The sequence below is a fragment of the Aspergillus pseudoviridinutans genome (assembly GCF_018340605.1).
Source record: "Aspergillus pseudoviridinutans IFM 55266 DNA, scaffold_2, whole genome shotgun sequence".
NCBI lineage: Eukaryota > Fungi > Ascomycota > Eurotiomycetes > Eurotiales > Aspergillaceae > Aspergillus > Aspergillus pseudoviridinutans.
In genome coordinates this window covers 1433090-1446007 of record NW_025091282.1, presented here as the reverse complement: position 1 = coordinate 1446007, position 12918 = coordinate 1433090, and the positions used below count along the sequence as shown (strand labels likewise).

Here is a 12918-nt window from a genome sequence, read left to right as displayed (position 1 = left end):
ATATATTCTTGGGATCAATTACAAAGAGCAAAAAGGCATGCTACTTATACAGACACCATTTGATCGGTTGACCTGTCAAGCCAATCGATAATCGTCCCGAGCCCCCTGACTGAGAACAATTCCTCCCGAGCACCAGTGATTTAACACTGTTGCACAACTAATCTACCATCATTCCTCTGGCAATTTCGTCATGCGACTCTTCGTGGTGCCAATCTCGACGCGACGAGCGTTGATCTACTCTCGGCCCCTCAGCAGGGATATCGCCAAGGAGCTCTCGGTACTTGATCGCGTCACGAACAAGGCCGCGGAAACATGGGCTAAATGGGAGGAAGCCGATAAAGGGTGGAAGAAACACCTTGTGACTTGGGGGAATAAGGTCCAGCAGCGCATCCCTTTTGAAGAATGGGGCCTGAAAAGCATCCCTTCTCTCAAGGCTCAGAGGAGATTCGATAAGTCGTCGGAGACGAAGAAAGTCGACGTCCTGTTCCCCGGAAATGCGATCAAAGCAGATAAACTTCGCTCAATTCTCCGGAAAATAGCGACAGAGAGACAAGACCTGCATCGCAAGAGAATGTGGTGGAGTTTGATCGCAGCTCCGTTCACAGCTCCAATTGCGTTGATTCCGGTGTATGCTTTCTGCCTCACAGAGTACGAATGATGATGGCGCTGACTGTTTTGATAGAGTCCCTAATATCCCTTTCTTCTATCTTGCGTACCGAGGCTGGTCGCATTGGCGAGGTCGGCCCATCCATCCTTCAGGCAAAGTCATTTCTTCACTGACACTTCGAAGCCTTCAATGGTTCCAAACATCTAGAATACCTTGTTGAGAAAGATTTACTCAATCCAGTCTCGTTTCCAGGGCTGGAGCAACTATACGCAAAACGCGTAGCCCGCGTGCTCGGGAACAATGACTCCGAGAAGTCCGCTTCAAGCATGGTTGAAGAAGTGGAGCGGAGCGAAGACAGGTTGTTACTCGATATGGCCGACGCTAAGAAACTGGCTTCCATCCTTGATGCGCCGGAGCTCGCACTTGAAGCGGAACGAGCTATCTTCCAAGTTGGCGAAAGTCTCAAGGCCCAACATCAAGCTGCCAGAACCGCTCAAGGATCTGCCACGTCGAAAGAGAAGAAGACGTGAGGGCATATGAATGGAAACGAAGCCGCCACAGAAACATTATGACACGACTCTATAGACTACGGACTTGTACGATCTCCTCTTTTTTGCTAGTTATACTGCACTATTGTATTGAGTGACTATTAGAGTTACATATGGCAATTATGGTGGTACTTTATATCTAGCGGATCTAATCTACCCAAATCCGAAAGCGATGCCGGAAGCGGCCGATATGGGCATTCAGTGCACGTGATCTAATCAACCTGCCACCCACCCTCCCATTCACTCCACCACCAGGTAGATAGACTAGACTGCTGAAGGAATAGGGAGGGTCAAATCGATGAAATGAGTAGATGGGTATCTATGGGAATCTAATCGACTAGGGTTCGATGGAATTCGATCAATCAAGATGGAGGTGGATGCTGTCAATTTCTATGTCTGGCCCAGTCTGGGTTACTCAAAATAGAGCTAAGATACAGAAGTAGCAGTCGCATCATGTGACCAGATCACATGGACTCCTGTCACTACTATGGCCCATGTCAAGGTATTAACAGTGATGGTTAGGGATGGCCTTTTTGGTATAATCCCAGAGATTCTGAGAGGTGAATCAGGTAACTATACATGACAGGGCTTCGCTGTATTCACTATTCTAGATTCCTGTACTCTGTACTTACTTCATAGTACCTCTCTAGGTAATCTAGTTATCATGGTCCATGGATCATATTAACCGGAATTACCATCTATCTTCCATCATCTCCTACCAACTTCCATCATCATTGAGATACCATCTCTCCCATCTATCTAGTATCTGTCTGATCAATAGAAGCGAATCCCTGTTCTTCGGTGTTTAGGCCTGGTGAACTGACTTAGAACTCATATGTGGCTTACCTCAATCTCATACGTTGCTCACTTCACTCTCAATCCGTCAGTGTTGAGTAAGTGCGGTAACTGAGGCAGCATAGCCTTGATCGCACTCATTTCCTGCTCTCTACCTTCGTCTGCGCTCTACCAAGTTTACCTAAACCTGTCTTGGTGTTACCTCTTCTTCATTCGCAAACATGTCCAACGGCCAACCCACGCCTCCGCCTTCCAATACGCGTGAGCTTAGAAGCTCCAATCTGCACAAGATTGCAACACTCTCAACACAAGCAGTGTTCAACGACATAGAACGGAAGATCCCCCAGGTCACGGAGTTTACAGAGCTCGTTTACGAGGACATTCCTCCTGAGGAAGGTGCACTGATCTGTGATTCACTTGCAGATTCGAGTGTGGTTGAGGAAGCCAGCGCAAGGTAAGACCATCTCTAAACAGACATAGGCTGGAATTTTCTGACGTTTGGTGTTTTGTTCCAGAGTTCACTTTAATTCTTTTACTAAGACGCTCTGGGTCAGAATAATGCCTACTGAGTTGCACGATGTGCATCAAAGATGGTGTAATTATGCCAGCCGCAAATGGGATTCCCAGGGACTACTCAATCCAACGGAGAGCAAACTCCTTGACATAGGAACAGGAACTAGTATGTCCTCTGCTCTGTGGTTTAGTGTGACCTAGCGTGCTAATATTTAATTGCAGGGTTCCGTGGGTTCATAGGACAACGATACCTTCATTCATCAAAGGAACCTGATGTGTTCATTCGTCCTGACACCACTCCCATGCCTCGGATCGTGATAGAAAGCGGATGGAGCGAATCCTGGCCGCGATTGCAAGCGGATAAAAATCTATGGCTTAATGGGACCAATGACGTCTGCTTGGTTATGCTACTGAAATGGTCAAAGTTGACTGGAAATCGCGCAAGTGGAACGCTCGAACTCTGGCGCCGCAATGCAGCAGGAGGGCTTATTAGCTGCCAAAAGGTAGCGACCATGTTATCCCCAAACCATGCATGAAACTAACATTAAGAGCCTAGAACATCTTTCCCGTGCCCGTTGCTCCCGGTGCGGACATGATCCACATTACCAAGCTGGACGTGTTCGGTCAACATATGGTCGCCGGTCAAAACCCCAATGCTGTTCTTCCTTTGCAGCTCTCAGACTTACGTGATTTTGCGCGTGAGCGGATGGCGTCGATGGGATTGACACCCGCTTGAAGCTAGATGGTATGATATTGAGGGGTATCCGTCGGTCAAACGAATGAGTGAGGGTATACGATCGAATCAAATGGAATGCCAATGGAAATACACTCTTGTAAGTGGGAGTTCGATAGGGTGCGTTCAATCTAATCATAAGAGCTCTATATCTAAGATACATGCTTGCTCAGTAGGTAAGAAAGGAAGCAGCAGTCTCTTGAATCACGTGATAGGTAACATGATCGCCTGTCAATATCTAGGACAGTCTAGATAGATCTATGTGGGTAGGTTGATTGTAGCCCACATTGAAATGAGAATACCACAGTATCAGTTCTAATATTGTTATCTGAAGCGTACTTCAGCTTAGTAGTATATGACTTTTGTAGTCACCGTTTGGGCTCTCCGCCTTTTTCCCCACTCCTCCTGCTAAAATGGTTGGAAAAAGGGGGACTGAACTTTCGAGTTTCGACTCTACTACTCTACCTACTTACCTTCTGACCTGTCGTCTGGCTATCTGTCATCTATTGTCGCATGTCTCACTTGTCTGCGTCGCCTTCTCTGTTGGTCAGCCTGGTCCTTATTCGGGAACCATGTATCAAGTTCACGGGTTACGGAAATATCGAGCTGTTCCTGGCATTGGAGTGGACGAGAGAGCTTGAAACTGCGGGATACAAAAGCGTTGGAGAGACGTGGGTGCCCGCCCCGGACATAGACCAAGAACTGCATACGCGACGAGCTCTTATGGAACGATGGGCCTCTGCGGACCAGAGCATTCGTGATGTCAGTATTGCTTCTTTCACTTCCGATTCTCAAGGAACAGACTCATCTAGCCTAGGGTTATGTTCTCCGCGCGCAGTCTCAGCCGCGGAGGATGCAGTGTCCCGCAACCCTCCTAGATCAGCACCATCTCCACCGATTCATTTGCACAGCTCCCGTGGACTGAGAAGAGCACCGTACAAACTACGTCCATCTTCTCAAGATCCTAATCTTCTGCTATTTGAGTGCTCAAGAAGTTGGGGAGAATTTGTCACGCCATCCTTTTCATGGCGCAGGATCACACAATCCTCTAGACCCCCAGTTGCCCACACTGTTGTCTCCCCCACTTCCCATTCTGGACTACAGCATCTCCTCTATGCTCCTGGAGCAGGCAGATTTCCGGGCTATCCAGATGAAGCGTGACGGGACCGCGTTCTTGTCCAAGACAGGGATCTGGTCTGTCATCGACCAGTCCGGATTGGACACTGGTCGGATCGCAGTAGTTGACTTCAAACCTAACGGCCAAGTAGCCAACCTCATTCGGCTCCGGCCTTGGCATCTGTCGGAACTGCTCCTGTTGCTTATAGGCTTAGGTTGGCCACTAAGTGCTATAATTAATGAGAATCGATGTCCCCAGGCGAATAATCAGCCATAAGTTAACCTATATACTTCCATCKGTTGTCTCTTCCTGACAATCTATGAGTAGACTGAACATAGATATGCCTCTCCTGGATATCCTGGAAGAGACAAGGCAACGACGGGAATTTGGATGGGCAGAGTGGGGAAGTCAAGAGATCTGGACGCGCGAGATTGACCGGAATGCCCCTGAATATCTGGTGTTGGAGGCCCAAGGGCGAGAGTCGGAATTTAATCTAGAGAGCATCCGATCGGTCTGCGATGATCAATTGGGGTGGCTTCCCATCCCAGGAAAGATCCAAAAGCAACACTGAGAAACATATAACAACATAAGCATAGTAGTGAGCACTAAGTACTATTTTGTTACTATTAGGCAAGCCCGCCCTATTCGGTCTCCCATGTGGTTGATTTAGTGTCAATTGGGTAGAGTTTACCCTCCTTGATATCCCTCACCTAGACTCCGCATAGCCTGGACAAGATAAAGCATATTACTCCGCTAGTTCCCCTCTGGGAGCTATATACCCCTAGTAAGATGATTCATATCATTCCACTACACCATCTACTGTATACGATATACTCAGCACATACTAGCAAGACAAGGGGCACAAGCTATCATATCTGTTTGGCCAGTGACTCTAGGACTGATTAATTTGATCGCAGCGCACATAACCAATGCCAGGCTAGTTAATTTTAGGCAATCCATCATTGGAGCACAACAGCCGCGCTCAACAGAACTGAATATATACTGAGAAAAGCACCCAAACCACCCCAGGTGTTCGTGTTTGGAGTAGCTCTTGCGGCGGAGTTAGAAGTTGATGCAGCTCTCGGGAGGTCTGACTGATGATGCACAAGTGATAACATAGGCAATACTGAAACTGCAACTAGCTGAGAGGTTTCCGACGGACTGATCGTTCGCGTAAATAAGGAAATTACCGGTGTAGCGGCGACTATACTCTCGAGGCGGGTGGAAGTAGTCCCCTCTATAATGACAGTCTTGGTTGATATGCCAGTGTCTGTATGATAAATGTCATACGCGCAGCCCTCTGTGATTTTATAATCAGAGACGGTAGAATAGCATCCGTGTGCGAGGTTCGCGGTCATTGAGCTGAGATGAGGAATTAGCTAACAACATTATCTGGCCGCAGTATTCTAAAGCCTGACTTACTCTGGACAACACATCACGAGAGTCTCACTTGGGTCCAAAAGACCCATTAACAACATAGCTGGATATTCCGACGGAAAAAGTTCTTGCCTCGAAACTGTGGTACTGGAACTTAGGATGCCTGATGCGCTGAGGCTCTTGTTGACATCGCGTACTGCGATTCCTCCTGTAGCCCATCCAGAAGGGCAGTACAGTCCAGGGGAGAAATATTCCTGAGTCTCAAAAGTATATGGATTGTCATTTAAAGTGGTCGGCATGGATACTGTCCCAGTTGGGATGCAGTCGCTGTAGCCCAACGTGGAGCACTGGACTGCATATTCCAAGTTAAGAGTTGTCCTGTTAAGTGCAATCATATAATTTCCCGTAGCAGTAGCGCAACTGGTGGGTGCCGTGAATGTCGTTGTCAAGGGGCCCCAGTTGGTAAAGGTATACCCGTCAGTGGTGGTGATGCTGGGCATTGTTCCTAACCGAGTTCGATCCGAGTGCTAAAACAGTTCTTATGAGGAAGGTTGGAAGATAAGGGGGAAACAACTTGATAGTATTCTGGTTTCTTGTCGTTCAGAAACGAGGGTACGCCCAAATCCCCCAAAAAACATTGACAAACGCGGGGTGGATGTAAAATAAGCGCAAGGAGTGGATGACTTGAGTGTCAAGCCTTGCTGTAGCGTGGTCTTAGCTATAATTAATGACCTCCAACGCAATCAGCTGCGCCGCGACATCTTGCATTAGCTAAACTGTGGTTGGCTGTTGTGCAACTTTTCTTTTCCATCCGATGCCCCCGCTCCAATCTGATGATTGAAGCCATAATTCACCTGATGAATCATCGCAAGGAGCTAGCCCTGATCTCTTGATGACTGCTTATATTGAGACGAGAATGACGATTCTGGTGTCCCTGATTCGCATGTTCGAGAACTTGCTCCACCGCTTCGTATAGTCTTCTGATCTGAACTGGCTCCTCAAGAGTCCTAGCCCATTCTCTCAGTGTCCGGTATACTGCTTCTGCTGAGGTAAGTACCTCGCCGGGGATAGTTCCAGGTATTGTCCGAACACTAACCTCTACAGAGATTATATATAACCTCACTGTCCCGGCCTTGGATCAATATAGAATCCGTGCTAGCATGTTCATTTCTGGTGCTGATCCTTCAGTCTGTGTTCAAGGTTCTTGAATCAAAGATAGTATAATTATGTAAACAGTCAAATAGCTGGTAGATGGTAGGGGAGAAGTAAGTTGAAGTTGATGAATTAAGGGTGCGGAATGGATGAGCCCGCCTCAGTGAAAAGATGGCATAGAGTGAATAGACAGGTAATATGAATGCAGTATTCACAGCAATCTAGATCTTGATTAAGAATTATCATCAAATACCACATGTATTTATGGCCACAGTAGTGAAAGACCCCCTGCTTCCTAGAGGGTTATTCGCTTCTGCTTCTCTATTTGGAGGGCAGAACGCAAAATATATGCTCCAGGTGTATCCCTGGATGAAAGCAAGATCAGTGGCATTGAAGAAAAATCTACCTAGATCACGGATGATAACGCCAGCAGAAATTGTTCTGATATGTTGCGTCTATTCGACTCTGAAATGAATAAGATGTGTGGATGTGTGACATAGACACAAAGCACATGGCTGAGATCCGAGGCTAGATAAGATTGATAAGATGGCCACATTCCCGATTAGTGATCATCCTTTGCTCCAAACATCTGCTCATGCATGAACCTGTGCGGTGAGATAAGGAGCAGGTATTGATATTCCATGTCGCAATAATTGAGGACAGGGCCTCCAAATTTGTGCAGGCTGCCTTTGAATATACAAAGTGCGTGGCGTACATGCCCGCCAAGTCACAGCCGCCTGCTGCGGCCGAGGCCCGAATGGGTTCCAAAATCAAACCAGTGGCTCCTTTATCACGGGCATGGTGAGAAAATAAATTAGTTGCTACTCTCCATGATCTTTGAAGTCAGACCCTGCAAGTCGTAACCAGACCCGGCATTGCTTTAAATTTCAACGTGGTAAGTTTCGCGGAGCTCCAAGCTGGGAAGACGATTAACATCTCCTCGATACAGCCTGTAACCAGAAACATGGCAGAGCCTTGCCATTCAGCGGAGTTCGAAAGGGCAATCAATGTCACGCCGATCGACTCACACACATACTCGGCTTATCTGGACCCCAAGTGGTGCATCTTGAGCGGCAAGTTCAACCTCCCGAGGCATATAGATGGTATCTGTTAACATGCCGGACAGTGCCTCATGGAGGTTACACTACAAGCATTTTCTATCGACTAGCTACGGTCTACTTTAGAGAAACGAAGGGTAACCGGTTCAAAACCACACCAGAACCCATTGGAATGCAGTTGTCGTTCCTCCGACGAACAGTCGTGGGGCCCGCGATCTTGAGAGTAAAGGATGTCAAGATAGGGGCACGGATAAGTACGATCCATGTCACACTGTCTCAGCGACCGGACAGGCCTGGCACAGCTGGTGACAAGGATGACCTCGAAGAGAAGGTCGTCGGGTATATCACCGTCAGCCCCCCGGACATGGAGGAGGGCCCGATCTGCAAAGGCACCTGGGGTCTCTCCCCACCTCCGGCATCCGGCTCCCTAGCAAATGGCTCGGTCAATCTAACAGCGTTGGCAGCGAATGGAACGGACGGCGCGTGGATGCGATTGCCTCGTCCGCCTCCTGCCTTGACCGCACCACAGCATCTAGAGACCTACGCTCCACGCCGCCAAGGACCGATGACGCTCGAAAGTCGGCAGAAGCAAGTTGTCGACCAGTGGGCGAGGTTCATTCCTGGTGGGAAAACAGTAGCGCGCTGGTCTAACGAAGCGGTTATGTTCTTGGCTGATATGTTTCCCGCGGCACTTGACCGCATGGGTGCAATGGAAACAAGCCGGCTTCTTGCCATGGAGGGCGTCCAGGGGGGCCAGCTTAAAGGAAACGCCGAGGATAAAGGGACATTTTGGTATCCCACTGTGACATTAAACATTGATCTGAAGACCAGGATTCCTCCTGAAGGCGTGGAATGGCTACATTCGCGCGTGGTTACCAGGATGCTTCGTGGTAGCCGCGCGGACTTGGACGTAGTCATTCTCGATCCACAAGGCGAGCTGATAGCTCTTAGCTCGCAAGTGGCACTTGTGGTGAATGCCTCTCGGAACACAAAAGGAAGGACTAATTCTGAGAAGTTATAGACTGTCAGAGTAGAAGTATTAGACAAATAGATTGGGAGCTTCAAAAGGCATATTCAAGCGCAAGTTGTTCAGAAGCGAGGTATAGAAAAGACCTAGAATGTATTCAAGTTGATGTAGCTAGCATGGCACTGACACAGAAGTTATTCAAATGACCGAGTTGATCACAAGGGGCACCTGCTTGGCTGTTCGTTAAAGCGTCAGGTTCAAGAGCCCTGTCCAACAGACTGCGTACAATTTCAGCGGCTAAAAAAGTGTATCATGGTGACTATTTGTCCATTTTTACCATCATCCGCGAAAGGCAAATATCTATCAGATGAAATTGTTGAAGGTCGGACCGAGAGAATCTGATCCAGACCTTGCAGACGGAGCCTGCTTGATGATGCATGCTAATAGGCGGATCGTGGATCATCTCTGCGTAAATAATGGGCGGTGCGTCAATCAATCAAAAGTTGGTCTGTGCGCAAACGCGAGAATCCGCGTCCTGCAGCCTAGACAGCGGAACACCCGCGTCAAAAGGGAACAGGCAGGCCTTGCATTGCGTCAGGCATTCCTGCGCAAGAACTGACCCTTTTTTGTCTTTGTCTCTCACATCTTGGATTATTTAATATTGGGGCAACCATACCTCTGGCAGAGCAAAGGAAGATAAAGGTTGTTATCGCAAGACTGGTGCTATAACGCCACTTTGATACCATTTGAGCTTTATAAAGCAAAAAAAAAAAAAATCAAAGCAACTCATTGGGATCGGACAGAGAAGAAGGACATGTCTGGTGCAGTTACTCCGGTCAACTCCCACCGATACATACGAAGATAGCCCCTGAACGCAAAACTCTACGCAGCGTTCTTTCTCCGTACCGACTAACGAATATGGTCGATCAAAAATTGAATCCAGCCATGGATGAGCTGGAGCAGGGTAGTCCTATGTCCGGGGTTGAAAATGGAAATGGGGAGCACGTGGAGGATGTTGAGGAGATAGATGCCAAATCGAAAGCTCTGATGCACCTTTTGAATACAAGTGAGGTATGTTTTTCCTTATCTTATGCTTAAATGTCACCTTGGTTTTGCCCTAATATTATGCTATTTACTATGGGATGAAGCACTGACTGTTGGGCCACTATCGTAGGTCTTCGTGGCGATCATGGCAGATAAGATGAAGAAGCAGCAGGAAGAGGCTCGGCTTGAAGCGGCAAGGCAGCAGCAGCAGCAGCAGCAGCAACAAAAGCCAACAGAAGACCAAAAAAAGACAACTTCAGTTGGGAGACGAGAAACGCGCGCGAGAGCGAAGCAGCCTTCCGCAGATGAGACAACACCTGCTGTGAGCGAGCAACCAGATGATAAGACAGCCACAAGGTCGAGAAGAGGCAGAGGCAAGAAGGGTACTTCTGCGACGAACGGTAACAGCATTGCAAGTTATTTTAAGAAAGCGGATGTGGAAGACCCCGAAGACAAGCCGACGGTGCAGGAAGCCTTGGAACATGCTGCGGACGAGTATGAGGCCAACCCCAGCGCTCTAGGCGGGCAGGACCTTGTCGCCACTCAGCAACCGGAGCTTGTTACTGGAGGAAGAATGCGCAAGTACCAATTGGAGGGACTGGAGTGGCTCAAGTCACTTTGGATGAATGGCTTGTGTGGAATTCTGGCCGACGAGATGGGTCTTGGAAAAACAATCCAGGCAATCTCTTTGATTGCTTTCTTCAAGGAGAAGAACGTCTCCGGACCTTTTATGATTGCGGCTCCGTTGAGCACTGTCAGCAACTGGGTAGATGAGTTCGCGAGATGGACTCCAAGCATCAAGACGGTCTTGTACCATGGCTCCAAAGACGAACGTGCTACGATTCGCAGGAACTTGATGAAGCTGAAGGACCAGAAGAGTGCAGACTTTCCGGTCGTTTGCACATCCTATGAGATCTGTATGAACGATCGAAAGTTTCTCGCGCAATACCAATGGCGATATATCATTGTTGTAAGTTCTGCGCAACTATCCGCATGGAAGGGGAGTGCATCTCTAACCTGAGACAGGACGAAGGTCATCGTCTGAAGAATATGAACTGCAAGCTCATTAAGGAGCTTCTCTCGTACAACTCTGCAAACCGCCTGCTGATCACTGGTACACCACTACAGAACAACATTACCGAGCTGTGGTCACTGTTGCACTTTCTGCTACCGGAGATTTTCAATGACCTCAACAGTTTCCAGAGCTGGTTCGACTTTTCCTCAATGCTCGATAGCAATGGGCAGATGGATGTCATAGAACGTCGGAAACKCACACTTGTCTCCACCATGCATTCAATCCTGAAGCCCTTCCTTCTGCGGCGGGTTAAGACTGATGTCGAGACTGCCTTACCCAAGAAACGTGAATACATTCTCTATGCCCCTCTCACAGCGGAGCAAAAGGATTTGTACCGTGAGATTCTCAATGGCACGGGCCGTCAATATCTCGAGGATAAAGCCGCAGAACGACTCTTGGCCAAGAATGAGAGGCTGTCCCGTTCGGCGAGCCTAAAACGCAGTGCCGACAGTAGTAATTCTTCGACCCCCAACAAGAGCCTCAAATCCAGCAGAGATTCGACTCCAGCCAGTGTGGCTAGTTCAACCCGCAGGCGTAAAGCCCCTCAAACTTACAAAGAGTTGAGTGACCGCGAATTTAATGCGCAACTACGCCGCCTTGAGCAGGGCTTGGAAGACGATTTGGATATACAACAGAGCCCTATTGATACTGAGCAAGAGGAAATCGAAAGAGCAAATACTATCAAGCTGGCTAGTACGTATATGGCTGTCTCGAACTCAACTGGCTACTGGCTGGTGCTAACGAACCTATGCAGAGAAAGAAATTGCTCAGAAGAAACTGCAGAATCCGGTCATGCAAGCCCGTCTTGCCTGTAACTCTCCGCATAATTTCTACTGGCCGTGGAGCGACGACCCGACCGCCATCGACGAGACTCTTGTCACCGCATCGGGCAAAATGCTCCTTCTCGACCGCCTCGTGCCTTGTCTCTTGAAGAAGGGGCACAAGATCCTCATATTCTCCCAGTTCAAAACACAGCTCGACATTCTTCAAGATTGGGCCACCCAGCTTCGCGGCTGGAACTGTTGCCGCATTGACGGTGCCATCAGTCAGACAGACCGTCAAACCCAAATCAAAGCCTTCAACTCGGACCCGGGCTACAAGATCTTCCTGCTAAGCACCCGAGCAGGAGGCCAGGGCATTAACCTTGTCGCTGCCGACACGGTAATCCTCTACGACTCAGACTGGAACCCCCAGCAAGATCTCCAAGCACAAGACCGCGCGCACAGAATTGGCCAGACAAAACCCGTCATCGTCTACAGACTCGCAACCAAAGGAACCGTCGAACAGACTCTCCTCGAGAAAGCGGACTCAAAGCGCCGTCTCGAACGCCTCGTCATCCAAAAGGGGAAGTTCAGAAGTCTCCTGGACTCGAGCTCGGTGAGTCACAACGACGTAGAAGAGCTCAAGAAGGCTCTCGGCGAAGACGAATTCGAGCGCTTCGAGACGGGTGCTGACCCCTCCGCTCTCCTCTCGCAAAAGGATCTGGACATTTTGACCGATCGGAGCGAGGAGGCGTATGTGCGTGCCGAGAAGGGCCTGGATCAGATTGGGCGTGCGTTCAAGGCTGTCGAGACGAAGAAAGAGGGAAACTCCCTCATGGCTCAAATTACTGGGAAATAGATTTTTCTGGATAATTGTTTGGTGTTTGGGATGCAATCTGTTCCCTGCCCACATTTGCGGCGTTATGACAGATGGATACGTCTAGGCGTTGGCGTTGGTGAAAAGGATATGATTTGATGTACAACAATTAGAAACCAGGTCCTAATACTTGCTGGACAGGACTTGGCCCAGCCCTACATCGCGAAGATAATATAAGAGAACCATCCATTTAGCGCCTATGCTCCTCGCCAAGAGAATGGCTGTACATGAATTGGCCACAAAGCAAAAATAACTCCCGGCAAGCATGCAAAGAGAGGAAGTCAGGTACTAAGC

At 48.6% G+C, this 12918-nt stretch overlaps 6 protein-coding genes across 6 annotated transcripts; all 6 read left to right on the top strand.

Annotated features, from left to right (window-relative positions):
• Window positions 1-190: 190 nt before the first annotated feature.
• Asppvi_002565 (mitochondrial K+-H+ exchange-related family protein) lies at window positions 191-1137 on the top strand (the record flags this gene model as incomplete). Its single annotated transcript, XM_043298547.1, has 3 exons — window positions 191-627; window positions 683-738; window positions 791-1137. The coding sequence occupies 3 exons, from the start codon at window positions 191-193 to the stop codon at window positions 1135-1137; spliced, it is 840 nt and encodes a 279-aa protein (XP_043154482.1).
• A 1034-nt stretch (window positions 1138-2171) lies between these two features.
• Window positions 2172-3199, top strand: Asppvi_002564 (uncharacterized protein; the record flags this gene model as incomplete). Its single annotated transcript, XM_043298546.1, has 4 exons — window positions 2172-2404; window positions 2466-2629; window positions 2686-2966; window positions 3020-3199. 4 exons carry the CDS (start codon window positions 2172-2174, stop codon window positions 3197-3199), a joined length of 858 nt encoding a protein of 285 aa, XP_043154481.1.
• Window positions 3200-3709: 510 nt separating this feature from the next.
• On the top strand, window positions 3710-4121 carry Asppvi_002563 (uncharacterized protein; the record flags this gene model as incomplete). The annotated part of the gene is made up of 2 exons (XM_043298545.1): window positions 3710-3958; window positions 4014-4121. The coding sequence occupies 2 exons, from the start codon at window positions 3710-3712 to the stop codon at window positions 4119-4121; spliced, it is 357 nt and encodes a 118-aa protein (XP_043154480.1).
• A 189-nt stretch (window positions 4122-4310) lies between these two features.
• Asppvi_002562 (uncharacterized protein) lies at window positions 4311-4884 on the top strand (the record flags this gene model as incomplete). The annotated part of the gene is made up of 2 exons (XM_043298544.1): window positions 4311-4527; window positions 4652-4884. The coding sequence occupies 2 exons, from the start codon at window positions 4311-4313 to the stop codon at window positions 4882-4884; spliced, it is 450 nt and encodes a 149-aa protein (XP_043154479.1).
• Window positions 4885-7806: 2922 nt separating this feature from the next.
• Asppvi_002561 (thioesterase family protein) lies at window positions 7807-8921 on the top strand (the record flags this gene model as incomplete). Its single annotated transcript, XM_043298543.1, has 2 exons — window positions 7807-7945; window positions 8011-8921. The coding sequence occupies 2 exons, from the start codon at window positions 7807-7809 to the stop codon at window positions 8919-8921; spliced, it is 1050 nt and encodes a 349-aa protein (XP_043154478.1).
• Window positions 8922-9785: 864 nt separating this feature from the next.
• Window positions 9786-12606, top strand: Asppvi_002560 (putative SNF2 family helicase/ATPase PasG; the record flags this gene model as incomplete). The annotated part of the gene is made up of 4 exons (XM_043298542.1): window positions 9786-9938; window positions 10042-10881; window positions 10938-11679; window positions 11741-12606. The coding sequence occupies 4 exons, from the start codon at window positions 9786-9788 to the stop codon at window positions 12604-12606; spliced, it is 2601 nt and encodes an 866-aa protein (XP_043154477.1).
• Window positions 12607-12918: the final 312 nt, after the last annotated feature.